Here is a 26,782-nt window from a genome sequence, read left to right on the forward strand (position 1 = left end):
CAAGAAACAGTTTCTTGGACACCGGTCAAATTTATGAGAAAAAGGGGGCACACGTCGACAACGGCATGGTTTTTAATGTTTCGGCCCGAGGACCGGCCTTCGTCAGAATGTATATATATATATATATATATATATATATATATATATATATATATATATATATATATATTTAGCAAATTACAAAAAAGGAAATGAGGGACTCGTTGAATTATAACAGCAATAAGGGTTGGCAGTCAAGAAAATCTCGGAAATCAAAGGGGAGAATGTGGCAGGTCACAGAATCAAACAGATAAAGAATGCGCAAAGACAAAGAAAGTAGAAAAAAATTACCCGCCGGGTGGGATCCTCCCAACCGGCGGTTCGCACTGCGGGATCCTCCCGCATGGCGGGCATTTTTCTCCGCTTTTGTACTGTCTTCCCACATTCTTCATCTTTCGTGAACCAACCGACTGTGTGAACCAAATATCTCATGAACCAACCGACTCTGCGTCGGTTGGTTCACGAGACGCCGATGGACTGTACCGCTAGTTCTCCTGTGACGCAGACAGGGTGATAGAGTTTCTCTGGACAAAGTGTTTGCCGTCTCTCTATGCCATGAAGAAAGGACAACACAAAGTCGCCGCAAGTCCTGGAAAGGTGACTTGTATTGGACAAGTAGACTTGCCTCCGTCTGTAGAAGGAATTCTAAGCTGAGAGCAAGTTTTGTACTGAACCGGTAGAGACTCCCTTGGGAATGCTCACGATTGTAAGAAAAGTGTCCGAAAGAGTTGATACAGAAAACAACGAAAGGTGTATTGCAGAAGGCTTCGATTGCCTTAGTTCCAGAGAAGGAAGTGTAAAAAAACTAGCGTTAGTCCTGTGTGGTTTCTCTGCTTGTCCCGTATTTACCGCGCTACCTAACCGTATTTCCCAGTTAGAACCAACTAGCCCACATTTACGCGTTGACAAGTGTTCCTACAGTCTATAAGCAATGCAGTAGGATAGAGAGTTGGGCGAGTTGGTAAAGCGACGATTGGTTGGAAACAGCGCGTTAAAACGTCATTACAAAGAAAAGAACCATACAGGACGAGCGCCGGACAGGACGACCGCTCGTCCTGTCCGGTTCTTTTTTTCGTGATCCCGTTTTAACGCGCTGTTTCCAACCAACTATAAACAATTACCTCACCTCGGCCAAATTCGACCACGTCATCGATATTCTACAGCGTTTTTGCGAATCGTTCGATTGCCAGCAGGCCACCTTAAGAGGTACGTCGACCGTCTACCACAAAATTGACACCAGCACCCACGCCCCACTACGGCAGCTACCATATTGCGTGTCACCTGCGGAGCGCCGCGTGATCGACGAGCAAGTAGCAGATATGCTTACGCGCAACGTAATTCAGCCCGCTACTAGCCCATGCGCCTCTCCCGTGGCACTGGTAACGATTAGAGACGGGCCGGTCCTGTTCTTCGGAAATTACCGTCTCCTGAACAAGATCACGCGTAAGGACGCCTACCCGCTACCTCATATCGACGATGCTCTCGACTGATTACAGGGGGCCGAGTTCTCCTCACTAAGCTTGCGCTCTGGCTACTGGCAAGTGCCCATGGCCGATGGCGATTGTTAAAAAAAAACGCTAATTACACCCGATGGGTTTTTCGAATCCAATGTGATGCCTTTCGGTCTTTTTAATCCGCCAGCAACCTTCGAAGGAATGATGGACAATGTTCTACGTGGCCTCAATGGGAAAGATGTCTTTGTTATCTCAATGGCATTGTCATGTTTTCGCCAGATTTCAACGCGCAACTGGAGCGCCTTGAACAATCGTTGACGTGTCTTACTTCGGCTGGCGGGAATGTAAGCTTGAAGAAGTGTCGGTTTGCTGCTCAGAACCTAACATTCTTTGGCCACTTGGATTCCAAAGACGCCATTCTTCCGGTCCCGGAGGAGCTTCGTGCAGGTGCAGTTTCCAAAACCGACCACTCTGAAAGACCTGCAAAACTTTATTGGCCTCGGTTCCTATTTTCGCCGATTCGTGCCAAACTTTGCCACTATTATCGGCCCTTTGGCGCAGCTCCTCCACGGAAACACAGCCATTACCGCGACTGGTTTTATTCTTCTGAAAAGGCATTTGTGGCTATGCGAAGTCTGCTGACGCCGCAACCAATACTGTGCCATTTTTACCCACTTGCACCTATCGAAGTGCACACTGACGCCAGTGCTGTCGGTCTCGGCGCCGTTCTCACTCAGCGGTGAGCAGGCTTCCATGAATACGTTGTTGCATACAGCAGTCGCACTCTGACGTATAGGTGGAGTGAAAGTATTCGTCACAGAGGAGGAATATTTGGCCATCATTTCGGCTATAACCAAATTTCATGCTTATCTCTACTGTTGTTCATTCAACGTCATCAAAGGTGACCGCGCTCTGTGGTGGCTTTCCTCACTGAAAGACCCTTCCGGAAGACAACGGACGTTTGGCTTTTTGACTTCAAATTACGGTATTCGAGTCTTGTATCGGTCCACACATAAACACAGTGACGCCGATGCTCTGTCTACGTCACCCATCGTGTCGGACACTGGTTGCCTGTTCAAAACAGACGCACCGTGGCGTCTCTAGCCGTACATGATATGGCCTCGAAACAGCGTAAAGATTCGTGGATTGCCGCCATCTTGCAGTACCTGCAAGTCCACCAACAGTTCCAGCACCTCGGGAAATGCGTCGCCAGGCTTCGCACTGCGCCATACGCGACGACCTGCTCTACCAACGGAATGACTCATCTGAAGACAGGAAGTCGGTATTCGTCATTTCTGGCTATTTGCGTTCCGACTTTTGATCTTACTACCGCGCTTACGCACATTTCGCCCACGCGGGACTCTTCAAAACGTATCAGCGGCTCAGTTTGGGCTACTACTGGCGTGGGATGTACACATTCTGATCAAGTATACATCCGCTCGTGCACAGAGTGTCAGCGTCGTAAGTCTCCTTCACAACATCCCCACGGGCGCATTCCAGCGACTAGCGTGCCCAGCACGACCTTTTGACCTTGTTGGAATACACATTTACAGTCTACTACAATTGGATTATTGTGGCAGTTGATCCACTGACAAAATACGCGGAAACAGCTGCACTGTCCACTATGTACGTGATGTCGCACCCTTCCTTCTTCTACGTTTTATTGTGAGGCGCGGAGAGCCCAGGGAACCCTCGAGCAATCGTGGATGAGTCTTCTTGTCAGGAGTTGTGGAAGCAGCTGTTCACTGAATGGCACGTTGTTCACAGGATGATTGCATCCTACCACCCGCAAACCAAAGGGATGACTGAATATTTTAACCGAAGACCGGGCGACATGGTCTCCATATGTGTTTCACGTGACCATTCGAACTGGGACTTCGTTCTTTCTTTCGTCGCGTACGCGTATAATACGGCCACGCAGACAACCCCAGGCTCCTCACCATTCTTTGTTCCATACGGTCGTGAACCTTCCTGCCTACTTGACACCATCCTGCCTTACCACCACCACATCTCGAGATGTGTTCTAGTCTCCGAAATTGCCGAGCAAGCCAAGGAGTTACACCAACTACCAGCTCCTTCACGGCAGCGGACCACGGACATCAGCAGTCTCGCCACGACGACTTTAGTGAAACTCCGACTTACCCTGCTGGCTCTCTTGTGTGGCTATGAATACCATCCACTGCCACAGGGCTTTCAAGCAAACTTCACACTAAATTACGAGCGTCCCTACCGAGTCGTCAAACAAACGTCTCCCGTAAATTACATAGTCGAGCCCGTCACTCCTAGTACCTATCGTTTCAGTCGTGGCCGCGAGATGGTTCACGTTCAGCGTCTCAAGCCCTATTACGACCGCCCATTGTCCCATCGCCTTGAGTCGCCAAGGATGGCTCCTTCTGTCCCCGGGGTGATTGTAACAAAGCTTTTGAGCGACCGTAAAAGCACCAGTCTCCCCAAGCGGGTACGTGTTCACCTAATGGGGAGGCGCTGCTTCCCAGTGGCGTCAATCCCCCAGTGGGGTACATGTCGCACGTAGAGACACAGCGGCAACTCCATCGACAGTGCTTCTGCGCGAGATCTGAGCGTGGACTCTGGACCTCATTTGGACTAAGAAACGGCCAGACCTCGTTGCTTCCTCTTACAAGCCCTGCCAATAAACCTCATTTTAAAATATAATAAGAACTCCCGTTAAGAGGAACTTTTTTTTTGCGAGAGTTTGCCTTACGGCATAACAGTTATATGTACAACATCACATTTGTGTCACGCAGAAACGTAAGCAGAGACCGGTACTGCGGGCCCCAGATCCACCGCTGTAGATCAGGGGGTCTCCCAGGATGGAGCCCTGTGCCTCGGAGGTGTTGCAGGCGAGAGGTTTGCAGGGCAGGGCAGGTCCATAGAAGGTGGCTCGTGTCGGCTTCGGACGCAGGGACCATACAAAAGGGACAGGTGTCCGCAAACGGTGAATGATAGCGGGCAGGCCAAGCGTGGGTCACTGCTGGGGATAATGCCACCCCAACTCGAAGCCTCCGCAGCAGCACCTCCTCCCAGCGAGCGAGCCCACTGGGGAGGTCAGTTCCACACGGTGGAAGTAAAGCACGCGTGGAGCGGCGGAGGCTCTCCTTCTCCACCAGCAGTTCTTCTAGAGTGGACACTGGAAGAAGTGGTAGCGGCCGTGAAAGGTCTATACGGCGACAGGCGCGATCCGCCGCTATGTGGGCAGGAAGCATGTCCCGGCGAACCCACAAAACACGCACAGGGCATGGGTATGTGTCCAGGATCGCGTGAATACGTGCCGACATGCTGGTGCTACGCGCAACGCGACGTAAATCACGTATCGCTGTCGTTGAGTCCGTGTAAATTTCCAGTTTCCTGCCGGTAGTTACTGTCGATGCAAGTGCTTGAAGACCATCCCGAATAGCAGTAAGTTCTGCCAACAGGCTTGGTAGAGGTCGGAGGGTCTCGTAGGCGCAGGTCTGGTTTAAGATTGGGTGAGAAGGACAAGCCAAGGCTGTGGTTACGAGGGAGTCATGTGCCCCGGCGTCCACAAAAGCCTGCATGACTCGTGGCCGCGTCGCAGGCGCCCAGTGACCGACATGAAGTAGGGCTGCATCCGGAGGTTGAGGAAGGCCAGAGGTTCGGACATGTAGCCTTGAACTCGGTAAGACGAATTCTCGCTTGTGTTGAACGAAGTGGAAATACTTGTTTGGCGTTCCGTAGCCAGAAGGCAACAATATCCGCTTAAGAGGAACAGCCTTACACGTACTATTCGGTTAGAAAGAACAACTTTCGGGGTGACCACCACTGCTTGCGATTGTTGGTAGCGAACATGGCAATGTTGGTGGGATGCGGCGGGGTATTCACGTGACTAGAGGGAATGAAAAAAAAAAACACAGGGCTTCGCGCTACGGTTTTCTTTTGTTGTTTTCTTTATGGTTTTCTTCGGGGTGTGGTGGCGCTGCCACGTCATAGTTTTCATATTCCGCGGAATTTCTTTATCACTTAAAATAAATGACGACGAAATTAATTCGCCGCTGAAAATGGTGTGGGGCGCTGCCAAGTGATATTTTAGATGCGACGCTGAGAGCATCTCTTGTCGGCGGCCCTGTCCTTCCTGCGTGCGTCCGTCGTCGTCAGCGTCCGCACTCTCCTCCGCTCACCGCCTCTCCTCTCCGATATCGCACACTCTCTTGCGAGGGGCATTGGATTGGATTTGATTGGATTGGCTTGGCTTGGCTTGGCTTGGATTAGATTAGATTTGGATTGGATTGGATTAAAGCGGATTGTGTTGGATTGTGTTGCGTCATAGCCGCGGCAGACGCACTGGCGCCGGCGCGTGCCCCGGTGAGAGCGAACACTTTGTCTCAACATCTGCGGGTGTGCGGCCCAGCGCGCTTTCACTCCGCTGGTGGGCGGCGCTGCGCGCGGTGCTGCGCATGTGCAGTACTCTCTCTCTCCGCGGTCTCCTCTCCTTCGGGCGCGCTGCGCATATAACCGGTGTGCCGCTCTCCGGCGGCCTTTCGGTCGATGGTTGCTTTCCGCTTGCGCTTGAACCCCACTCAGCGTCGCATCACATCAGGGTTACCGCAAGGGGAGGTGGGCGTAATTTTTTCATATTTCGCGGGGTTTCTTTACCAGTCAAAATAACTGACTACGGAATTAGTTCGTCGCTGAAAAAAGCGCAGTTAAATGGTTTTGCGGATACCTACAAGTGCATCAGTAACACCCTAATGATTAGGACAGTACTTCTCGTGTTAGACAATTACTTACAGTATTTAGTTAAATCCCATCTACAGAAAAATTACTGGCCGTTACTCCACTGTACTGTAAACATTATGCACACGGTTTTCTTCGAGTAGAGCCATTGATACTTTTTGAAATCTTGGTGCTTGACAGCTGGGACACTCTGTATATATTACGCTTTGTTACTCCAGTAGAAAATATTATTTGGCTTAATGCAAGAGCTTTTGATTCGGCGATTTAACACGCCTGATGCTTTTTTAGACTTTCATTCGCTTATGCAATTTTTACGAGCAAACCACGTAATCATTAACCATACATCAGGTATCTTGTACTAGATACAAGAAGGTAATTTCCCACACCACGAACAAGCGGGGAGCAAGTCCACACACAGAGACGGAAAGGGTCGCTGCGTATGCAATTTTGTCCGTTTTTTTCACGCTGTTGAAAGTTGTCTAATAAACATGAACCACCTAATTCGTACCAGAGTCTTGCATCCTTATTGACAATCTTCGCCTTTGGCCATGTTCTTAATTCGTATACACTGAGGGACTTTGTTTGGGACATTTTCATTGAATTGATCAGTTGTTTTTCCCACCCCCATTTCTGAAGGAATGTGAAAGGACTCACTCTCGTTGCAAAATGGTCCGTGAAATCCCGTGCCGCAGGAGCAGCCGTAGGGGTCGGGGAGGCACATCAGGATTCCACGGCAAGACTTCAGGTTTTTGTCCTGGTTGGTGTCTGAACACCGATGTTGGCATTCTCTGCCGAAATAGTCGTCTCCGCAGGCTGAAATGAAGAAATGAAGTAGAGTTACAACATCGACCAGGGTCATCCCGAGGTTAAACAATGGTGGTGCTAAGCTTCTTCTGCTATTTATTCTGAGCGATTTCTTCCGAAGGAGCTTCCTCGCATGGTATCAGCCATGGGCTCTGCGGTACGTACTGCCGCCCAACTTACGGACAAGTGATAATAAAGCTGCCAATTAAATATTTAACAGTTCCTCCCTGTCCACGGAAACTTGATGAAGCATAGAATATTATTAGTGGGTATGTTCATATGAAGAAAGGATGACCAGAGAGTATGTAAAGGTTTTCCAGCTGTGTGGCCGTGTGCACATAAGCGTGCGGCTGCGTCTTTGTATTCGTCCGGGATGCAAGAGGTGCAGCGGATTCAAAACGATGAATTTCCCACTTTCTGTCGTTTACAAGGTCATCATTCCCATTTCTATTTCAGTGTCCCTCAGGAGAAAGAAGATTCCACTGCTCAAGAGGGATAATGACATATTCTACTTGGATTTCCCTCATCCACCAACCGGGGTGTTTTTAAGCCAACACTAGATACGGTGTGGGCAGAGGAGTACTTTTATTTGGAGAGGAGGGGATAGAGAGGGAGGAAGGCTGCTGGTCGCTTCAACACAAAAAACGCTTCGTGATATTCAGAGAATTGTCTGCTAATGCTCAGTATTGTAATGCTGCTTGTGTACTGTATGTTCGTTCCAGACAAATTTTTGGCTTTTCTAGATTCTGTCTGACCAATTACTTCCATCTACGCTCTTTTAACAAGTACAGGGGTTGCTTCCACAAAAACTGCCTTTTTCTTTAAATGAAGGGCGTTACACGATTCGCCATTCGCAGTATTTCTTTTCTTTTCTTATCTTCTGGTTTCCAAAATTTTGTTCGACAAATTATCCATATTTAGGCGATTGAACAATTAATCGTGTTACTTCTGTCGTATCTGCATTTTCTTGGAAATGCAGGGCGTTCCATATCTGCCATTTTAACTATTTTTTCTATATTTATTTCTTGCTTTTTCAAACTTCTCTTCGACAAATCATCTCCCTTCGTGCTATTATGACTATTAAAAGTGTAAATTCTGCGAAATCTGTTTTTGTGGTAATGCAGGTCGTTACACGGTTCGCAATTTCACTCGTTTTTTCTATCTTTCGGGTGTATTATTTGTTACAGGTTGTTCCACCATTTATCTCCATTTACGCCATTATAACGAATAAAAGTGCAAGTTCCATGAAGTCTTCTTTTTGTGGAGATGGAGGGTGCTGACTGCTCGCTTTTTTCGCTCATTTTTGTTTTATTTTTCATATTGTTCGGTTTTCATAATTCTGTCCGGCTAATTATCTACATTTACGCTATTATGACGATTAAGGGTGGAACTTGTCCGAAATCTGCACTTCCATGGAAAGGCAGACCATACACGGTTCGTCATTTTTCCTGTATTTTTTTTTCAATTTTTGTTACCTGGTTTTTAGAATTCTTTTCCACCATTTTTCTCCATTCGCGTTATTGTAGTGATTAAAGGTGGAACTTCTGAGGAATCTGTATTTTGTTTAATGCAGACACGGCTGCTAGTTTCAATGTGTATTCTATTTATATTTTTTGAATTTTCAAGATTTTGACTAACGAATCATTTAAATTAACGCTATTAAAATGAATCAATGTGGAAGCCCGTGAAATCTGCATTTTTGTGGAAATGTAGGACGTTACTCGGGTAGCCATTCTCGCTATTTTTGCTATTTTGTTCACATTCATTGGTTTTTCAAAATTCTATCCAACCATTTATGACTATTTGCGATAATTTCTGGCCAGAATGTGACAAATGTGATCAGACACAAAAGACGTTTATTCTAAAACCGAAATGAAGCCTACCCAGTTATGACATTACATTGAAGAATATCTATATTAAACTATACAAACTTAAAATGCTTCACTTATCAATATGTAATGCGTGATAAAACTCTTATGTGAAAGCCTATGTATTTTTAGTTCTACTCCATAATTGTGTGTGTTATTGAGTGAATTGTTGTGACCCATATTTGATTTTAGTTACTAAATGCCCCGTTTGCCAACTGTAAGTAGGTGCACAGGTTCTTGTCGGGCTGTAAAGCATTTGGTCTCTGCTCCCTTTCCTGTAATGACTAAGGACAAATACATTCTTTCTCGTCTTTTTCTATTTACGCTATTATAACAATTAAAGGTGGAAGTTCCGCGAAAACTGCAGTTTTGTGGAAATGGAGGGCCTTGCATGGTCTTGCTGTGGGTGTAGTCGGCCAAGAATGCAAAGCATTATTATCCCATCAGATTACTAGTTTTCGCCGCTACAGCACACATTCCATCGAGTATTGACCCAGCAGTGAGGGTTACTCACCGAGAAATGTGGAAGCTCACACGGCTGCACGGGATTCACTCACATATATCTGTTGCTTCCCCGTGGGCAACCACAGCCATTGCGGCCTTGTTATCCCCAGCAGTGAAAATCATTAATTATAAAAAGACAGAAAACCTGTCTCGGAAATCTCAATCCGCCCGGATTTCTTGCGTGGCTTCCTGAACCTTCTTTATCAACAGAAGTCTTTTGAATAAATGCATTAGCAACGCAGCTATTACTTTTAATCATTCAAAATATTATACTCCCATCAAGCGAAACACAACTGCTCTCACTGCCTCAATACCCACCGAAGCTGATCTTCACCACTTCATCTGGTTTTGCCCCAAATTCATACTTTACATCACATTCACACCCCCTACAGATGACCCGAGAATTCCTATAGATTCTGTTGGCTCGCCTCGCTTGCACTGATCGCTCTATTCTCCACAGATAGCGGTCTTTTACGACAAGTGTAGAGCGGCGAGCCTGCTTCCAACGCCAATCCAGGTCACCCGTACTGAGCACCAACCTCTTCGAGGGACACATCCAGGTATTATTGCGCAGCATTCTTTGCCGATTACCCCCACAGCCAGCACCGTGTAACGCCCTGCATTTCTACAAAAAAATGCAGATTTCTTGGAAATTTCTTTTTGAAGTGTTATATTAGGGTAAATAATAATAATTGGTTGGATCGAATTTTGAAAACCCAAGAATAAGAAAAGAGGAAAAAAAACGGTGAAAATGGCAAAACGTGTAAGGCCCTGCATTGCCACAAAATGCCCATTTCGCGTAAGAACCACTTTTAATCGTTATAATAGCGCAAATAAAATGATTTCATTGAACAGAATTATGATAAACCAAACAATAAGAAAAATACAGAAAGATAGCGAAAAGGACGAACTGTGTAAATTCCATCATTTACGCAAAATGCACATTCCCAGGAAGTTCTACCTTTAATCGTTATAATTGCATAAATCGAGATAATAGCTCGAGCAGAACCAAAAAATTCGCAAAAAACAAAAAAATAAGCACAATACGAAAGGATAGCGAAAATGTCCAACCGTGTAGCCCTTCATTTACACCAAATGCATATTTCAAGGAAGTTCCAACTTTAATAGTTATAATTGCGTATATAAAGATAACTGGATGAACAGAATTTTCAAAAGCCGAAAATGAGAAAAATACAAAAAGATTGCGAAAACGGTGAACCGTGTAGCGCCCTTCATTTACACAAAAATGCAGATTTGGTGGAAGTAACACCTTTAATAGTTATAATAGCGTAAATGGAGACAATTGGTGGGCCAGAATTTTGAAAAACCAAACGTAAGAATTAAAGATAGAAAACAGGGTTAATGGCAAACACTGACACGCCCTGCATTTCCAGAAAAATGCAGATACCGCGGAAGTTAAACGTCAATTGTTATAATAGCGTAAATTGAGATAATTAGCATGAATGAATTTAGAAAAAGCAAGAAATACAAAAAATGCGAAAACAGTACAAATGGCAAACTTTGTAACGTTTGGCATTTGCACAAAATGCTGATTTCGCGGAAGTACAACCTTCTATAGTAATAATAGCGTCAATGGGTATAAATGATGGGGCCGAATTTCGGAAAACCGAAAATTAAGAAGAAAAGAAATAAAACCGTGAAAATGGGAAACCGTGTAACGCCCTGGTTTTCCACAAAGATGCAGGCTTAGCGAAAGTTCCACCTTCGATTGTTTTATTCATGTAAATCAAAGTAATTGATTGAATAAAGTTGGAAAAGCAAAAAATAAAAATATACGAAATTATAGCAAAAATGGTGAGTCATGTAACACCCTTCATTTAAACAAACACGCAGATTTTGTGGAAGTAACATTTTCATTCTTATAATAACGTAAATGGAGATAATTGGGGGCAGAGTTTTTTTTAAAGGCAAAAGATGAAAGAAGACAGGAAACAGTGAAAATACCCAACCCTGTAACGCGCTGCATTTCCACTAAGGCAGACTTTGCGGAAGCTGCACGTTTAATTGTTACATTCGCGTAAATGGAGAGAACTGGTCGGAAAGAGTTTTGAAAAACAAGCAGAAAAAAAAGAAAAATAGGAGCAACGCTGGAAATGGCGAACTGTGCAGCGTCTTGAATTTTCAGAAAAATACAGATTACGTGTAAGTTCCACCTTTATTCGGTATAATAACGTAAATGGAGTCAAATGGTAGAAAATAATATAAAACCAAAAATAAGAAAAATACAAAAAGGTATAAAAAAGGCAAACCGTGTAATGCCCTGCATTTCCACAAAAATACAGATTTTGCGGAAGTTCAAACCTTAACCGTTTTAATAGCGTAAATTTAGATGATTGATCCAACACATTTATAAAACGCAAAATAGGACAACTAGAAAAATGAGTGAAAGTGGCAAAGCATCTAACGCCCTGCATTTGCATAAAACAGAAATTTAGCCCACATAACACTGTTATCGCTATTTTAGGGTAAACAGAGATAATCGGTTGGACAGAATTTTGTAAAACAAAAATACGAAAAAGAAAGAAATAGCAAAAATGGCGAACCGTGTAATAACCCTCAGTTAAGCAAAAATTCACATCTGGCGAATGTAACACCTGTAGCCATTCTAACAACGTAGATGCAGATATTTGGTCGGACGGAATTTAAAAAAACCAAGAAATTCGGCTGTGAAGAACTCACCCTAGACAAGGAAGATGAGAATGTACGTATAAATAGAAAATTATCTGAATTTCGCAAGATTTTTTTGTCGGCAAGGTGGTGGGTGAGGCCGCGCTCTTGATGGTTCGGAGAACCTCAAAGGAAGGATACCGGTGTGGAGTCGGATATTCGATGTAAATTCAAACATAAGAAACTGTAGTGGATAGCGTGTATTTAACATTAAAGAGTAGTAGCATGTGATATGTGTAAGGTGTGTTAGGCATGAATAATTGGGTGTTACGGTGAGGTTCATTATGCCCTGCCGATTGTTGACTGGGTGATGCCTGTACCAGATCACACAATTTATTCGGAATTTGCTTGGTTTTGGTGAGCATGTTCAGAATTTTACTTTCGCTTGTGATTTGAGCTTCGCAGCGAATGGGTTGAGAAATGAAAGAATCAGTGACTGTTGGACGGTGCCACAGGGACAAGGAAGTTGGAATGATCTGGGTCTGTAGAGGGAGAGAGAAAGAGTGTAAGGAATGGAAGGAAAACACAGTGAAGTCGGCCCGATCGTTTAGGCTCTGCTACTCCGTGTGAGGGAAAGGAACAAGAAAAGGAGCAAAGATGGAGGGTGACACGTATGATGATGGAGATATAGGGGACGTAATAACTATATACAGAAAATGCCTATACCATGCGCAGTATATGTAACTGTCGAGGTTGTAAAGCATCCAACACCACGGGTTGTATTTCTTGGTGAGTGAGGGTTGCTTTAAGGCCGATCAGGTGTTCTGGTCTTGAATGGTGGTGTCCAAGAAGGGGCTGGGTAGAGGTACATTGATTGATTGATTGTAGGGTTTAACGCGCCGACGCAACGCAAGCGATGAGGCGCGCCGTAGTGGAGGGCTCCGGAGTAATTTTTACCACCTGGGGATCTTTGACCTGCACCGAAATCTCGTACATACGGGCGTTTTCGCTTTTCGCCTCCATCAGAAAAGCGGCCGCCGCAGCCGCGAATCCAACCCGCGACCTCGTGCTCAGCAGCGCAACGCCTTAGCCCCTGAGCCACCGTGGCGGGTGGGTAGAGGTACAGATTACTGACGATTGTGGAGGCGGATATGTTTGGGCAATTCCGTAATAGTAGAGAAACTGGCCAGATGCAGGTTCAGAGCGTTCGCAACTGCGTGTGGTTGACATCGTAAGCCTGAGCTCCAGAAAAGAAAGAGAGAGAGAACAGAATTTATTGTCATCCCTCTTAAGACGAATGCACCATGCGGAAAAGGGCGGTATATTCGTCCCATCAGATGCCGGTCAGGAACCCGTGGTCCCTGGCGGCGTCCCTACGAGTTGGATGACAGCAGCTTGTATCTCGGGAAGAGAGCTGAGCAGTGCGGCTTCCCACTGCTCACTACTTCCTATATGTATTATGTTTCCAAAGACCCGTGGTTTATTGGGGCATTGCCAGACCATATGTTGTGGTGTGGCTGCTACAATTTTGCACCACTTGCATCTGTCCGTGTACCTATCCGGATAGCTGTGGTGGCACAGGGCGTGGTGAGGGCACGTATTTGCTTGCAACATGCGCCAAGCAACTGTTTGCCATTTGTTTAGAGCAGTATGGGCAGCGGGACATTTCAGTCGGCTCAACCTATAGTGTTGGGTAATCTCTCGGTAAGTTGCCAGTCTCTCTCTGCACCCCCCCCTCCCCCCCCGTTGTCACAGACGTCACGTTGTCGGATTCGAAGTCAGCCTTGTTCGTGTATCCTCGGGCTGCTTCATGTGCCATCTCGTTCCCCGGGAGAGACGAGTGAGCTGGCGTCCATATTAGGCGGTTGTGCCTTGAAACTGGGGTCGGACTGCTCGTAAGGATTTTGGCGGCTGTGGTGGAGATCTTACCGCGCGCGCATAGTTGACCAGGGCGGCCTTGGAGTCCGAGATGATGGTAGTAGCCTGGGTTCTCGTAATTGCAAGAGCCACTTCTTCACCCGTTTCTGGGTTGGACGTAGGGATTGAGCAAGATGAGATTGCATTTCCCTGCTGATCAACCACCACGGCCACTACCGCACCTTTTCCAGGGTAGCCCGCCGTGTCGACGTAGCATACCGCTCGGTTGGTACTGTACTGCTTGTGGAGCGCCTTCACACGGGCAAGCCGTCGGTATTGATGGTACTCCGGATGCATGTTTCTGGGCAGTGGGGCCACACTTATTTTGTCTCATAGGTCCGCTTCAATGACGCCTTTGGTTCCATTCTGGTCCGCGAAAGCTATGTGCAGCGACTCCAGAATGATTGTAGGCGTCGAGTGTGCTATCATGGTGCGCTTAGGGTGGCGCACCACGTAGAGTGCTAGTTTTTAGTCCTGTGGTGGTTGGCGGCGGAATACAGAAATGATTTCTGTTTTCTTAAGCTAGTTTGAGGTTAGAGGTAAGGAAGTTTTTGAGACTAATAGCGGTTGATTGGAGCACTGTTTGCAGTGCTTCTGGAAAGTGTTTTAACTCGGCTGGTATGGTAATATCGTTGGCATAAATTTCAAATCGGGCCGGGGAGTCTTGTTCGGGATATAACGAAACCTTTGGAATGCCTGGGATAGTACTGGGCTTACTATGAATCCTTGTGGGCCGCCCCCATCAAGGCCGAACACGTGAGGCGCCCAGCCAGCTTGAGAGCCATAAAGCTGTATGGTACGGGATAGCAGGCAAATTAGAAATTCGATTTGCGCTCCTGCGCTGGGGTTAATCTGGCAAAGTTACTCAAGGGTAGTAGTTTGACAGAACCGAACGTAAGCTTTCCGACTCCTCACGGCAAGGAAGAGATAATGTGGGGAGTTGAAAGGTAAGGGTGAATAATAAGCCGCGTAAAACACTGAGACCATCATCGGTGCGCAGGCTCGGGCAAAAGCCGATTTAAGCTGCATGGTAGTATCATTGAACGTATTCTAGGTACTGGGTGAGGTACGCGATTATTTATGAGGAGTTCGATGAGCTTGGAGAACAGTGATATGGGGAATTCAGCGCCTATCACGCTGCATCAGGGGTACTAGCGGAGCAACTTTCAATATAAACAGAGGTCCCAGTTGCTTACCAAGATCAGAATAACCATGGCCGCTCGCTTACCCCACAGCCCGCTAGTGGCGAGTTGACCATGACGTTCAGGCTGATAGATCATAACGTAGGTACGCACCTTCATCCCGAACCTTCATTTACAGTCAGTGTCGAAGCGAATGGTAGCAATAGGTGGCGAAGGTCGTACGTACTCAGGAAGGTTATGCCACTAAGTGTATATTTACAAGATTTACATACGAGCTGTACACATGGCGTCGTTTGTGTGTGGGAGAGATAATTCTTTAATGTGAGCTAGCCAGGTCATTGTGCTAGCGGCAGTGCTTGCTTCGCCAGTTGGGGGGATTAAAATGCAGTAAGGGGAATGTGACAGACTGGGAAGGCAACAGTTAGACAAAAACAAAAGTTAAATAAAAAATGGCCTGCAATGAAATGCAAGGAGAAAATTGGCCGCGTATCTGCTCCTTCCGTTAAAATGTCGTAAAAGACGACAGTCTTTGTAGACATCAGCAAACAATATGCCCCCCATTTCCTTTCGCGCTCACCTCTCATGCTGTTCCTGTTCTTTCGCGCTCATCCCAAGGTAAAAACACTCAAGGTTTGCTCAGGGCGATTTGAATTTACCGCGTTCCACTGCTAGAGGCCGGGTTCCTCCATGCCAGCGCTGCAGTACGGCGGAGACGCCAGCGCTGCAGTACGGCGGAGACGCGCGTGAATCGAGGCGGCCGACTTCAAGGTCTATAAAACTGCTTCGCCGTGCTCCACGTGCGTTCCAAGCAGAACGTGGAACCGAGCTAGTGGAACCTTTCGTTGCTGTTGCCGCGTGATTTCTCATATGCCGCCAGGAGGTGGCGCAGGCAACAGCAGGCGGCGGTTTTCTGCAGTAGATGTAGATTCTCATTTGCTATCAAAAAACCATGCATTCATGATTTTTTTTAAATAAAGAAACACTGTAAATGTTCCTTGTGTATTAATTTTCGGTCCTATATTTGCGTAATGTCTTGTTCATGTTCAGCAAAGTTGACAAGTATGAACCTTAAAACCGGGCTTAGATGCTCACATTTGGCTGTGAGTATATAAGACTATGGCGCAATATGCATTTTACTTTGGCCGAGTGGCTGAATCGAGTCACAGACAGACAGACGGACAGACAGACAGACAGACAGACAGACATACAGACAGACCAAAAGTTCTGGGTTTAAGCAGCCCAAGAAAGACTATCGTTTTTAAAAACTCTACATAAAGTTAAGTAGACAAATGGAGCGAACGAAGACATGGAAGCGTAGAGTGCCTAACAACAAAAAGAAGACCAAGCGTGGATGACGGCCCAAATGCGTACAGATGTAGCCATGCACACAATGCAAGTATTAGAAAATTTTGTCTAGTCCAGAATCTCGCAAAAAACCAAGAAGAATTTTTGTCCCTAAAGATGAGTCATTGTTGTTGGCCCAGGGTTCCAGAAGGTGACACAACTGAAGCCTTACTCAACGTCGCACACGAGACAGGCAGCTAGCCGCTGTTACTTGCGCAGCGGCCAATCGCGGGTATTTATACAAGTGCTCAGTAGTCTCACGCGCAGCACACGTGGGGCACAGTGGTGAATCCTCCCACCGCATCTTGAACTTGAACCTTCCGGTGTAAGCCACGTTGAGGCGGAAACAAGGCAGTACACTTTCAGATGGTTTGACCAGGTCGGGTGGAACACGGAATTTACAGAGAGGGTCAATTCCATGCAGAGGTAGATATCCGCTGCGATGGTGCTTCCACTTCAAAATTGGCTCACTCCAACCAGTTCGATAGATAAGGGCACATCAATCCTCACGAGAGAAAGGAAACTGTGTCGTGTTAGGCAGAGAGTGGCCAGCGCTGGCGGCTGTATCAGATATAGCATTTTCTTCTATTCCCGAATGACCAGGCAGCCATTGAAGCACGATGTGATGGTCCGCGCGCACTACCGCTGTGTGGATTTCGCTTATTTCCGCACAAGCTAACTGCAGTGGTTGGACAGCCTTCTTAGAGCCTGCAAAGTACCCCGTGAGTGTAAGAAGATCACCAATCACCGGGCATAGTGTGCACCAATGATACAAAGTGCACCCCTTACAGCCGCTAGCTTAGCGGTGGATGATGTTTTGTGGCTCAGTTTTTTCCTGATTGTGCACTGGACCGACGGAATCCACACGCCAATGTCCGATGATTCTGCGGTTACTGAGCCGTCCGCAAAAACGTGCGTGTCGTCTGCATAAATGGTAAACATATAGGGTGATCAAAACTAAGTCGACAGGTGTTTTTAAAATTAGGTGCCTAAATTTACGGGGAAACCACCTTAACAGTGAGGTTATGCGCTAAGGGGGACCCAGAATTAGGCGGTAATTATTGACGTCGGTGACCTAATTACCTAAAATTGAATAATTAACTTTTTAAGGGCTGCATTAAGCCGGCGTGTTTGTATTGAAAAGTAACACGCAATTCTTTTCTTAGGCAGTTTCATGTGGCAGAATTCTTCTAGCGCATCCGTACTCCGAGATATCGAACTCGAAGTGTAATTGTCTTTCGCATGATTACGCATGCTAGATAGCAAAGACTGGAGCAAAACTCCTCTCCTTTGTTCTGTGTTTCGATAGTGGTCCGGAGTACTGCAGATTGCTGTAACGCCGGCCAAAACTGAAAGGGCGCCAGTTATCGCTTCGCGTATGCCTCCACCCCGTTGTCAAACTACGGACGGTACACCGCAGAAACGTCACATATCTCCGAGTACGGATGCGCTAAAATATTTCTGCTGAATGAAACTGCGGGGAAACACGAATGTGTCCAACTTTTCATACAAACATGCCTGCAGCCACTAAACAGTTAATTATTCAATTTTAGTTAATTAAGCCACCGACATCAATAATTACCACCTAATTCAGGGTACCCCTGGCCGCCAAACGTTGCTGAGGAGGTGGTTTCCTCTTAAATCTAGGTGCCCAATTAAAAAAAAACCTGTCGACATAACTTTGATCAACCTCTGTAATCCACTGCGAAAAACGTCAGTTCAGGTGCGGGCATAGACATCTTTTTGCTTATTCTGGGAATTTTTGGTATTGTATTTCATGGTGCGAGTATCCACGGTGGGAATGCTGCCTTGATAGGTCGCTGAAAATTTGCTGCAAGCAAGTCTCTTACATGCGATGCAGTGATGGCTGCCAGATGATGCGCATGGCACCTAGTGATATGGTGTAGAGACGTTCGAAGACACCCTTGATGTTGAAGCACTGACTCCGACAGGCACGGAGCGTTCCGCAAAGTTATCAATGACTAATCAAATCGGGTTTTGAATGTGAGGCTTTGGCTACTGATTCTTTTTATAATATTGAGATCAAGGCGGCTGTAACGTAAAAAGGAGGCTTCGTGACTTATTCACATCGCAGTAATTATTTATTCCTTGATATTCATTGCATGTCTGTCCGTTTATCCAGCGACGTACTGCATAATACGTCCGGCCATTTCCGTTGCTCCTTATTAAACGCAGCTAGAGTTTGATCAGTGTAGAGGCAATTTTACATAAAAGAGCTATAGCCGTTACAAGAAAAGTTTCGTACTCACGTTTCTCGCAAGTCTCTCCTTGAAAGCCCGGTGGACAGATGCACTTCCCGGTGATGTCATGGCACACGCCGCCATTTTGGCAAACGGGGCACTTCAAGTTGCAACTTGGGCCATAAATACCGTGAGGACAGGCTGAAACACAAGAACGCTACATGCTTTGCTTGTTTTTTGTAATATATTCTGAGTAGATACAGCTCTTGTTTACGCAATATACCTGCATGGCCCGGAGTAGTTAGACACGAAAGACAAAACATTTTTACATTTGTCCCGGGGGTGGAGAAAAACTGTATAGCAGGGCTTTTGTCTTAGTTGAAGTATTAAAATCTCCTACTGCTTCAGGTTAAGGAGAAGAGGAACATGGGTGGTGATGACAATGAATAATCTTTTTTGGCCGGGTTCGTGGTGGAAATATGGAAATAGAAACAAAACACCAGTGAAATCCCACTCTGTGAAGGCAGGTGACCAGCAGAACTATTTGTGGGTTACCGGGAAAGAATTCACCGGGATTTCAGCAACACGACTTTCCCGTTTCTGCCTCGCAGCATTCGAAGTCCTGACGTGTACGGCCCTTACGCTGGGCGTACACGGCCAGATCGTGGCTGGTGGTTTCATTCCGGCGCTCCCGCATTCATTGCAGCTTATTCTCACGCATACGGTCTTGAAGGCACGTTTTTTTTTCGCTCTGCGTCCAACAAGCGTTCTACCCATAACTCTGATGTAACGCAACTGCAATCACGTCGCTAGGCGACCTATGACGTCACAGTAAAAAGATACACCCATTGGTTCCGTACACAATGACATTTATTTTCTACATCTCTACGCACTGTCCCAGAAAGGCACAGGATGTGCCTTTGTTTAGTTTGATAGTTTGTACACTGTCATCACCAGCCTATCTACGCCCACTGCAGGGCAAAGGCCTCTCCCATTATTCTCCAATTATCTCGGTCCTGTGCCAACTGCGACCAATTTATCCCCGCAAACTTCTTGATCTCATCTGCCCATCAAACTTTCTGCCGCCCCCTGCAGCGGTTGCCTTCTCTAGGGATCCACTATATTACCCTTAATGACCAACGGTTATCTTGCCTTCGCATGACGTGCCCTGCCCATTCCTTCCTAATTTCTACTAATATGTGTTTAACACGCGTTTGTTCCCTGACCCACCCCGCTCTCTTCTTGTCCCTCAATGTTACACCTATCATCTTCCGTTCCATTGCCCGCTGAGTAGTTCTCAATTTGAGTTGAACCCTCTTAGTGAGCCTCCAAGTTTCTGCCCCGTAAGTGAGTACCGTTAAGATGGAGCTGTCATAAACTTTCTTCTTTAGGGACAATGGTAGGCTGCCATTCATTATCGAGAATGTCTCCCGTATGCACTCCACCCCATTCTTATCCTTCTATATATCTCTGCCTCATGGTTGGGGTCCGGAATAATAACTTGACTTAAGTAGATATATTCGCTTACCACTTCCACTGCCTGTACACTGCTTGTACACTGTTTCAAGCCCAAAGTACAGGTTACTCCACACAAGCGTTGCACAAGCGCACATGAGACGCTTCGCTGACTGGTACCCTAGTGAAAAAATCTAAGGCCAATTGATGGCGGGAGAAGAGTCAGCGAAGTTAATATGGGTACAAAGGAAATAAAATCAACTGAAACGTTTACCGTACAGCGTAAAACTGGGGTGCAGGAAGCATTGGGTGAACCAACCACGGTCAGCAGCGCGACCACACATCTGCGAACGTTTTCCGTCTAAGAAATGCATTGCGACACGTGAGACATTGTTATAGTTTGGGGAACGCTTACTGCACGAGCGCTATCAACAAATAGTCACCTAAGGTACTAGAAATGCTAAAACTAAATAAAAGTGTAAACTGGCGGTACTTTATATACCTTATATATCCAACCTCGGCAGCGCTGGCTCGTGGCTGAGTGGTCTGGAGGGTTATTCTTGTTTTTTTGCAAGTTGCAAGCTCGAATCCCCTAGGATACAATCTTTTTTTGTAGGCTGATTTTTTCGTTTTTGGGCGATGTTTTCTATACTGAGTTGATCATTTAGGGGCAGTAAGGTTCACTGGTCTAGGAACGAGTTCACAGAACGCGCGCAGACTGACACTGACGCGCTAGCGAGTTCTCATTGGCGTGCTGCTGCCTGAAGCAGCTTGCGGGCAGTGGGCACTGGCCAGATTCAGCACACCCTTGGCCTGGTGGGAACACGCTTTTTAGGATACAGGCATGAGTGAGAAAAGATCTAATAATGGGGGAAAGGTGCGTGACATTTTAGCGTATGAAGTGACGTGGAGGGCGTTCATCCACTGTGTAGGCCTCGGCTAGTGATGGCTGCGATTCAAAGCCGTTCCGGTAGGTTTATATGAGGCGTGTTACAGCCGAAAACACTACAGAAGCTCGGTATGGCGAAAATTGAGATATCGAGGATGCCCATTCAAAGATAACGTCCGATGCAAGCACGTTGTTTGAAAAAACCGAAACCAAAACTTATTTGAATGCTATTCTTGGACATTGTCCATTCAAGAAGCACCTTTCCTTTCCGCAAACCGCGCATGGTAGTTTTCTTCTTTCAGGTTTTATAAAATAAATACCACCTTATCGCCCGGAAAACGATAAAAAGTGTGCTTATTTGAGGCAGTCTACGCCGTGTAAGCAGAAACGGGAGCATGACAAATTCACTTCAGTGCCAGTTTGATTTGGATGAGTATGTCCTTGGTCGGTACGTGTGGGCTGAAGCCATACATGGTATTTGTAAAATTATTATGATCTTCAAGGTATGATGGGAAGTGAATTCATATGATATTTTTAAAACATTTTTCCACACAGGACGTTAGGGAAATACGTCTTAGGTTCGCTGGTGTTAATGGCTTCCTACAGGCCTTGGAAGGAGTTTCATATCGGCATGCTTCCACTGAGAGGGTATTTTTCTCTTAATCCAATGATTAATAATGCAATTTAATAGAGCTTCTAAAGCTTCACTTTGGAGATTTAGGAGGACCTTATTTGTAACTTTGTCCTTTCCCGGTGTTGTGTTCCGGGTAGGGCTTGAGGCTATGGCTTGAATTCCGGCTTCCGGGAAGGGTGCATCCAATTCGGGGTTGGAATCACCCGTATATTATGGGAAAGGCTGCGCGATTTGGGTACCATTGCCTTTTTATAGTTTTTGGGGACCATAGAGAAATTCCGCCTTTGTTGCCGGTTAATTATGAATAAGTCGCCTTAACTGGTGGGATGTGGCCGACTTTGACTACTTATTTCCCATGAGGAATCGAAGGAGGTGCCACGTGCGGCGGGAGCCGAGGGTTCCCTGCAATTGCGTACAAAAGTGTGCCCTGTGTTGATGACTTAGAGTTCTAGCATAATCGGCGGCCTCGTGCGTCAATTTGGCTATTCTGAAACGTAATTTGTGGTCTGTTTTACGGTTTTTTCATCGTTTAATAAAACCCCATTGGGCATCCCACAGGTGCAAAAGATCAGAATCTACAGCAGGGCAATCTCGCATGAGAAGGAATTACATTGTTTGTTGCTGAACAATTTCTACCATTCTGTGTGTGCTATCTTCAATTGATTGAATGCAACTCGTTGGGAGAATTCACGGTATTCCTACCCAGCTTTTGTGATTGAGTGTGATGACGCGGATTTGACTGAATAACGTAAAGGTGACTTGCCAACGTTTCTGAGAGACATTCTCTTTTCAAGCCATGCGTTAAAGTGAGATCCGGAGTTTTATTTCGAGAAACACTATTCCATAGCCTGGTCGAAGTGTCTGGAGCATTGCCAAATGCACGCTAGTACTTCACATTGCACCGTAAAGTTTCTGTCCTTTTTGTTGTCCTTATGATAGCCCCAAGCCGAATGTTGAGCATTGAAGTCTTCTACTATAATGAAAGCGTGCCCTTTTGTGCGCTGTTTGAAGGTTTTAAAAAGGGGGTCAATCTCACTAAGGAGAACCATCGGAGGGCTATAGATATATACTAGGAACAGGCTATTGTGATTTTGCTTCGGCGGGAGTAGCTCAACGAAGGTGAGTTAATGGTTGTGGACAGAGTGTGGACTTGCGGCGCTTTACTGGCCTGTACAAGTGTCGCTGCCCTTTTTTGTTGATTCGTGGTGTAACTTGTGTAGCATTGGTGGGGAACTTTGTTCATCTCCGTTTCTTGTAACGCAATAACGGTGGGCGAATGTTGGGCCGCGTAGAAAGACAGCGATGCGTGTTTCCTGCGATATGAACGACAGTTCTATTTCTAAATATTGTTTCTTCGTTCTTCTTCTTTCTTTGTTGAGCTACTATTGGGCACTGGAGCAGGCGTCGCACTCAACCGTGTGTTTTTTTCCACATCCAGGCATTGCTTGCATTCGTCGTTTTATGGCTGCCCTTGGTATCCTGGTGTTCCGCCTGCTCGTACTCACTATTGCAAAATGTGACTGGAAACAGCCACTACGCACACATGCAGTTCAGAGGCTATCGTGAAAACGCAAGTTTCGTCGACACCGGAACGTGGACGCAACTCGACCACACAATCTTCTCCGGCCTACATAAACGAGGCGCGTCCACCGGCAGGCTTCAGTGGGCGCGGCAGCAGTGCCAACAACGTCGCACTCAACCGTGTTTTTAGGGGCGAAGCTCCTAAAGCCATGGGTCTGTCCATCCCTTGTGTCTCGTGGTACGTGACCGCCGCATGCTTTCGGAGATGTCGCAAAGTGGGCCGCGTTGCACGCGCAAGAACCGGCTGCAACCGGCAGCACAAACTCGGCACCGGGAGCGCGAGCTTGTCTGTGTTCGCCAACGGAGGCGCGAGCGCACGTGCACTGCGAGGGGGAGATCACGCAAGAGATCACGCCACGAACGCAGGCAGTCGTTCTCGGAGATCGAACGAGACGCAAGGACCTTTGCTCGTTTCCTGTCGTCATGTTCTGGCACAAGTTCGCCCTAAATAACAGTTCTTTCTTCAAATACGCACTCAGATGTATTCATATGAACCCTACCACGATCCGAGGAACGTGTATAGACTTAGTGTTTGCAAACTTCCCATTGTAGCCAGTACAAGAAACTCTCTCGCTTCATTTCACAGATCATAAAGCCGTCGTAATGAAGGGACCTCGCAATCCAGTCATGACAACGACGAAATGAAAAGAACAAACGAAGAAACGAAACAACAAACGAACAAGAACAAAATAAAAGAACAAAATGAAAGTTGATTTGTACAATGTACGCACACAGTCTTACATCTTTCTTAATGATTTAATGGGCGAACTTTCACGGGAGATTTACGGCTTCCGATGATCTCCCCCTCTCGAGCTTCGCCGCACTTATCATCATTCATTCCGTGGATATGGCGTGATTCCTTTTTCAACATCCAGGTTTGTAACAAGTATACATTACACGCTAGGAAAAATTAGAACCATTTTTTTGCTGATGTTCCGGTGCCCACGGGTGTTTTGTGAGGCGGTTGCTGAGTGTTTTTTTTTATGGCGCGTTGTTGCGGGGTTCAGGCGACATAGAAAGCAACCACCGGCCTATTACTGTGTTGGAAGCACTGTTAGAAATTGATCCATGGTCCGATAACTCTGCTGAAAAGACGTAAGATCTGTTTCAACTGCTCAAAGACACTCATGTAGGGTCAATGGAAAGTTCCAAAAGTCAAGATGAATTAGTTACGGAAGTAAAACCTATTAAAACTAGCCAAAAAGTAATTGAAACAACCATGACGAGTATACAAGACCAGTTGAATCAAATTGAACACAAGTTCAACGATCCGGAAAACTTTCACTAACGCACTATCTACCGCGGAATTATCAATTGAAGAACTAATCACACAAAATTACGTATTAAAGTTGCGTCTAAACGAACTGGAAGACCGGTCTCGTCGTAACAACTTCCCTAAAATAGCCGAAGCTCCGGTCACACTAATGATGTTTTTTAAGCTTAGCTAAACGCGAGGGGCAGTGGTCGAGCAACAACGCCTCGTGTTTCTTTACTATTCACTAATATACAAAGCATTTTGAACAAACGCATTTTATTATCCAGTGCAAAAGACACATAAGACGCAAAAGACGCACACATAACTGCACTAAACAAAACCTGGCTTCCTACGCATGTACCCTATTCTGAAATTTTTGTAAGCGCGTCGGATTTTACAGTGTATCGTGGCGACAGGACGGAGCGCAGAGGTGGCGGAGTTTTACGACCTGTTTCAAGAAATATTCCTTCGTCTATCATTGATGTGCGCAGTGAGTTACAAGTAGTCTCTTCCTTAATACCGCTCGATCATATCAAAATATTCATATGTGTGTGCTACCGCTCGCCATCTTCGTCCTCTACATTGTCAATATAGTTATTAGTCTATTTCTATCCTATCCATTGTTCCTCCTTGGTGATTTCCACTTCCCTGACATCAAGTGGCATACTTCTCCGATTTTATCACCCTCTTCAATGCTCTCTAAAGATTTTCTAGATTTTTGTTTAGTCTTGTCGTTGTCGCAGTTAGTTACTCAACACACCAGATTGTCATCTAACACTACAAACACCCTTGATCTGATTTTAACTACCCACCCAGACTATGCTTCAACCATTACTTGCTTGCCAGGTATTGCTGACCGTTTACTGCTCATCTTTGACATAAACGCCACGCCTCCAAGACGCACTAGATCAAGAAAAACGATTTTCGACAACAGAAAAGACAACTTCAGTGCCATCAATAGTTAATTATCCGAATTTCTTGACGTATTCCTGACCGACTTTAACAACCGTACCGTCCAGTCTAACTGGGATATGTTTGCTGTCGGAGTTATTCGCCCCACCATAAAGCACATGCCAACCTACACCATTGCCAGTAACGCACAATCCCCGTGATATAGCGTCACTCTAAAGGTCATGCCTTTATCGTTCAGGTAAGTTTTCAACAACAAACGCACGATGGGCCGCTTATAAAACCGCATCTAGTGATTAAGTCTGAAAACTGAAACACTCCAAAAATAACTTCATTTCTAACATACTGCCATTTATGTTAAAAACAACGTTACCAACTTGCCCAACTTACCATCCTGCTTAAAAACAAATGTAAGAACCTTTTGGCGCGTTATAAATCCCTGGAAAGAAGATTCCATTTTATCGCAAGATTAGTTCGGTGGCGCGGTTCCCATAAATCAATGTGTGACCGCCCTTAACCACACATTTGCTACCAGTTTTTCTAAAACTTCAGACATTCCGCTACCTACTACCCTTCCCTACAATTAGCTCCCTATGCCACCAACAGTAGTGGCCGTCCCTGGTATCACTTCTCTTATTAATAAATTTCGCAATCATTCCTCACCTGGTTACGATTCTATCAATACCAAATATTTAAGGAATACCGTAGAACTAAGTTCCATCATATTAGCTAACGTTTTCCAACAATAACTTGATACTTCTACTCTCCCAACTGAATGAAAAATCGCGAAGCTGGTCCGCATTCATAAATCTGGTAGAAAGTGTTCCCCCACTAACTATCGCCCCATCTCCCTAACCAGTACGTTCTGTTAACTACTACAACACGTAATATTAGCAAACTTTGTAAATTTCTTCGAAAGCAGCTCATTCTTCACCACAGCTCAGGATGGCTTTCGCAAGTCATACTATTGTGAAACACAACCTATATGTTTTACTGATAAATTACACGGTATTTTGAACAACTCATTACAAGGTGATTGATTTTTCTTAGATTTCTCTAAAGCATTTCATAAGGACTGTAAAAAACTATTACTTCATAAATTAGCCAACCTAATGTTGATCCTAACGTGCTCAAATGGATTGAATCCTTCCTCACAAATCGCTCACAATCTGTTTATGCAAATGGGTTTAATTCTAATTTTACCCATAACACTTTGGCGTTCCTCAGAGATGAGTAATTGGACCTTTCTAATTTTTAAACTATATTAATGACCTTTTTCTGTCCCATAAATTCTAGTATTCATCTATTTGCTAATGAATACGTTATTTTTTGTGTGGTAAACAATATAAATGATTACTGTATAGTTCATTCAGACCTTAAAAAAGTTGCCAACTGGTGCCGTGTATGGTGAATGGAACGTATCATTATTAATTGTAAAGTTACGCTCG

The 26,782-nt window shown here is 45.6% G+C and overlaps 1 protein-coding gene across 2 annotated transcripts in view; it reads right to left on the reverse strand.

Annotated features, from left to right (window-relative positions):
• LOC144162552 (receptor-type tyrosine-protein phosphatase T-like) overlaps positions 1–26,782 on the reverse strand; it is a 616,771-nt gene that overhangs the window by 513,023 nt on the left and 76,966 nt on the right. For both annotated transcript variants that reach the window (XM_077693138.1, XM_077693139.1), the window contains exons 9-10: positions 18,681–18,812; positions 6,858–7,016 (exon numbers count right to left, since the gene is read on the reverse strand). In XM_077693138.1, coding sequence (XP_077549264.1) covers positions 6,858–7,016; positions 18,681–18,812 — 291 coding nt within the window. The remainder of the gene's footprint in view (positions 1–6,857; positions 7,017–18,680; positions 18,813–26,782) is intronic.

Source organism: Haemaphysalis longicornis, unplaced genomic scaffold, assembly GCF_048455015.1.
Source record: "Haemaphysalis longicornis isolate Haplotype H1 unplaced genomic scaffold, Haemaphysalis longicornis Haplotype H1 scaffold_12, whole genome shotgun sequence".
In the NCBI taxonomy this organism is placed as follows: domain Eukaryota; kingdom Metazoa; phylum Arthropoda; class Arachnida; order Ixodida; family Ixodidae; genus Haemaphysalis; species Haemaphysalis longicornis.